Here is a 4,224-nt window from a genome sequence, read left to right as displayed (position 1 = left end):
AAAAGATAAACAAAATAATATTAAATTAATTAATTTAATTTTTATTTAATTTTTAATGTTTGTTATTAATTATTGTTTTGAATGAAATTTTCTATTGATTAATATGTTTCAAATTTTCAATAACCACTTCTGGGATCACGAACCCTTCAGCAAGCCTCATCCAAAATTCAGCTTTTCTTTAGTCAAATCTGAATCAAACTTTCTCTTCTATTTGATGGCACAATTCATTGTTACACTAGATATTATTGACGGCGCCGATTAGAACACTACAAGATTTTAGTTTATTTGTGGTAGTTTTTTTTTTTTATTTGTAGAGGTTTATAACCCCCACCAAATGGTTTATGGGGGGTTTCTAAAACCCCCAAAATTTGTGGTGCCACGAGGTCTTTTGTGGGGGGTTTTTAAAAACCTCCACAATCTATTTAGTGGGGGTTTTGTATGTGTTTAGTGGAGGTTTTATATTAGACTTTTGTGGCAATTTTAAATCATTTTTGTAGCAGTTTAAAACCTCCACAAATTGATTTTTTAATTTAACAAAAATAAACTATTTTGTGAGATTTTCAAACCTCCACAACCCCTGTAATTATTTATTTATTTTTAATTTCCAATCATTCATTAATCTCATCTCATTTACATACTCTCAAATTAAAAATTTATTTAATATCAAAATTTAAAAACTAAATCTTTTATAACACAATTCCTCAATATAAGATATAACTCTATATATAAAAAATTCTCAATGTCAATAATTCCAAATATAATTGCATATGTATTGTTCTACGTAACTATTATTGTTTTTCTTTAAAAAAGTAAAATAAAACAACAACTTCAATATTTCAATATTATCTAATTACATAAAAGTCTCAAATATTTGTTCTCGGATATCCGTTGCTATCACCAGTTGATCTCCTAGCATCAAAGGGAGTAGTAGGCTCGCTTTCAGCATCATTAGCCTATATGTAAACATAAGAATTATTAGTAATTTTAGTAAAGTTAAGCATCAAGATGATTTGATATAAGTCTTACAACTCAATTTTAAAGAGCATCTAAACCTAGTGTAAGAAAACAGAAAACTGCAACTGTACAATTGACGAGGTAGAAACATGTAGATATGTATTGGTGCCGAACTCCTGAAATTCATAATATATGTATTGGTGTTCATGGGTTCAGAAAAATTAAATTGCAGCAATTGTTTATTTATGTATTGGTGTTCATGGTTCAGCCGAGTTCAGTAAAATATGGTTACCTTTTTGTGAGGCTGATTTATTTTGGGAAAATGAATGATATATGGCTATAGCTTCCTCTGCAGTTCATGCAAAACGCAGCAGCAGAGTAGTGGGTTACTACTAATAATGAAACAAGTTGGTAAAATAATGTAACAACTTTAATATAACACTAGCTTTACTATAACTATTAAAAACAACAATTGTTATCATTTGAGCATTTTACTTTTAGTGTATCACGCTTATTTAATAACTAGAATTTATGATATGAACATGTTCAATTTCAATAATTAGACTCCACTATTAATGAGTATTATTCCATCTAAACTTATATTCATGACAAATGAATTTATTATAAAGTTACCTCTCGGGTAGAAAAGAAGCTGATAAGTGTTTCGGGAATTCCTCCTTCCTTCATCATTAGGTATGCTTTCATCATATCAAATGATTGTTGCAACTTAGACTCTAGACTAGTAACTTTTTGTTATGAGTTATGTAAGTCAGACTCTAAATTATTAATCTTTTTCTATAAAATTGCAGCAGTAGTAGGCGAAGAAGATCCAGCTGAATTAGTGGAGATGGTCATCCCATTAAGCCGACTTCTCACATTCCTAAAGGTATTTGTAGGCGCTGCTTCCATGCCCATGCAACGAACTCTCCCAGAGTGTTCAGGCCCCAAAACTTTACCAACAGCATCATTAGGGGACACCTCAAATTACGCATTTGACTGTGTCATATTCAGCTCAATTTGTTCCTATTTAAAGTGAAAAGTGCATGCAAGTGAAGTAAACCACTGTCCTATAATCATTATATATCTCAATCTACAATCAACCACTCTCAAATTTCATTTTCATATGATCACATACAAATAAAATAAGATAAGATAGCAAAGGTTTACAAAACACTTACCACTATAGTTAATGCTTCGTTATTTACAAAAGACCCATCCTTTCTCTTATGTGTTTCAATGTACATCATTTCTCTACTAGGCTTTTTTTCCGTTTCCAAGTACTAAAAAAAAATAGGAATAAAGGGTTAAACAATTAGCATATATAATGTAAGTAAAATCACACATGCACCAAGTGTGTGTATATATATACCATCTCATGTCGCCTCCGAGAGTTGGATTTAGATCCACAAGTGTGAGGAATGGTTTGCTTGCTTCGATTTTCCTTATTTTTCATGCAAAGCTCCTAAAAATAAATATAATAACTTCAATTAATAGTTTTTTTTTAATTAAAGTACAACAATAACTAAATGAATTATTTAGTGTCTTACAATTGTAGACGATTTTAGTCGATAATTGACAAAGCAAGCCCATTGATCTCTTGGAACATCATCAGGCACATTGTTCACCAATACTTCTCTTCTCATGGTTGGATCATAGAACTCATTCCACAATCTTTGTCTATATGTTCCTCACTTCTTTGCAATACTTTGAATGCAATACCTGTAGGCAATCTTTTCTGTGCTTGTAAAATAGAAGTGGGGCTTCAAACAAAAAAATAAATAAATAAATAAATAAATACTTGAACTAATAGAAGTTTTAAAAAAAATGGATTTTACCTTTATCATTGAATCAAAGCACTCATCCTTAAAAGATTTAGGCATGCCACCATTTTCTTGTCCTGACCACTTTTCAAAGCTAATTGGAAAGATACGTGCATTAGTTGCTAATATACCACAATAGCCAGCAAGTAAACCTTGTGCTTCACCATATGCCGCACCCTCTTCGTCAACCTCTACAATTACACGGTCTCCTCTAGGTAAGTTGCAAACATCCTTGACTTTGATCTTAGCCTTCTTCTTCACATTTGTAGAGTCTTAAGAAAAATAAAAATAATTTAAATGATAACAGTGTATAATATTTGTTACAAATAGAAGCAGTGATTGGAAAAAGACATTAGAACCATGGGGTATGGGAGAAATGAATATAGGAAACAAGTAATTAAAAAATAAATAAATAAATAAATAAAACAATGTTATAATAATCTAGCTAGTAAGTGACTTTTCAAGTTCACCGAAGCATATATACATGCTGCTACAATGCTGCTACAATCCCATTGTTTTCCATAATATATAAATCTTAAATAATGGCCAAAAGAAATAAAATAAAATAACATAAAAAAAAGCCATCATCATAATCTGAGTTATGCAATATAAATTAATATTGTGAATCAGTTGCCTCTACACTAGTTATGCAATATAAATTAATACCAATTATCTCCACATTCCAAGCAGATGAAGACTTTGAGTTAGAACAACGTGTAGCTCCATCAGATGAAACGGAATTTGCAACGGCTTGAGAAGGAGCCTCACCAGCCTCTACAATGGTATCTTCAGATGCAGTTGGTGCTAGAGGTTGAAGTGAACGAGAAGCATTATTGTTTTTCCTCTCATCTACAAACTTCAATGGATTTTTTATGCATTTTCCCCTTGGCATGACTGCATATTAACAAACACAAAACTGTTAAGCACACAAAAGATAATTAGACATTATACTAACTTGTTACGAGAGACATAAAAATCATGAGTCTCTATTGATTCTCACTCATTTCTTAACTTGTTACAAAAAATTGTTATTAAGTTACAAATTTTTTATGAATAAAGTTACAAAATTGACAAATGTTACAAATTCTCTCTCAAAATTGACATCAATTAGGAGGACATTGGATTCAGTCTAGTTCTCACAGATTACATGTATGTAATGAAATGTGAAAAGGGTAAAAAGTTTTCACATGGAAACCTCATTCGTTATGGAACCCTTGAGGTCAGCCCTGCTGCTGGCATCTTAAATTATGGACAGATAAAATTTCAAAGGAGCATATCTTATTTATAGTTTCATTTTCATCACAGTTTTTATTTAATTAGCTAACTTCACTCTACATATATACATGAAAAATTGTGGTTGCGTTAGGGGATCTTTGAGGGGCTAAAGGCATATAGAACCGAAGAAGGGTCTATACTTTTGTTTAGGCCAGAGGAGAATGCCCTGCGCATG

General features: G+C 31.3%; 1 protein-coding gene across 1 annotated transcript; it reads right to left on the bottom strand.

Annotated features, from left to right (window-relative positions):
* Positions 1–2,593: 2,593 nt before the first annotated feature.
* On the bottom strand, positions 2,594–3,666 carry LOC107640988 (uncharacterized). Its single transcript, XM_088486134.1, has 3 exons — positions 3,441–3,666; positions 2,790–3,046; positions 2,594–2,689 (listed from the first exon to the last, which is right to left on the bottom strand). Exons 1-3 carry the CDS (start codon positions 3,664–3,666, stop codon positions 2,594–2,596), a joined length of 579 nt encoding a protein of 192 aa, XP_088342260.1.
* Between the last annotated feature and the right edge of the window lie 558 nt (positions 3,667–4,224).

This window comes from Arachis ipaensis, chromosome B5 (genome assembly GCF_059453495.1).
Source record: "Arachis ipaensis isolate K30076 ecotype BB chromosome B5, ASM5945349v1, whole genome shotgun sequence".
Taxonomy (NCBI): domain Eukaryota; kingdom Viridiplantae; phylum Streptophyta; class Magnoliopsida; order Fabales; family Fabaceae; genus Arachis; species Arachis ipaensis.
Note: the sequence above shows the minus strand (reverse complement) of the source record. Positions and strands in the feature narration are given on the sequence as shown.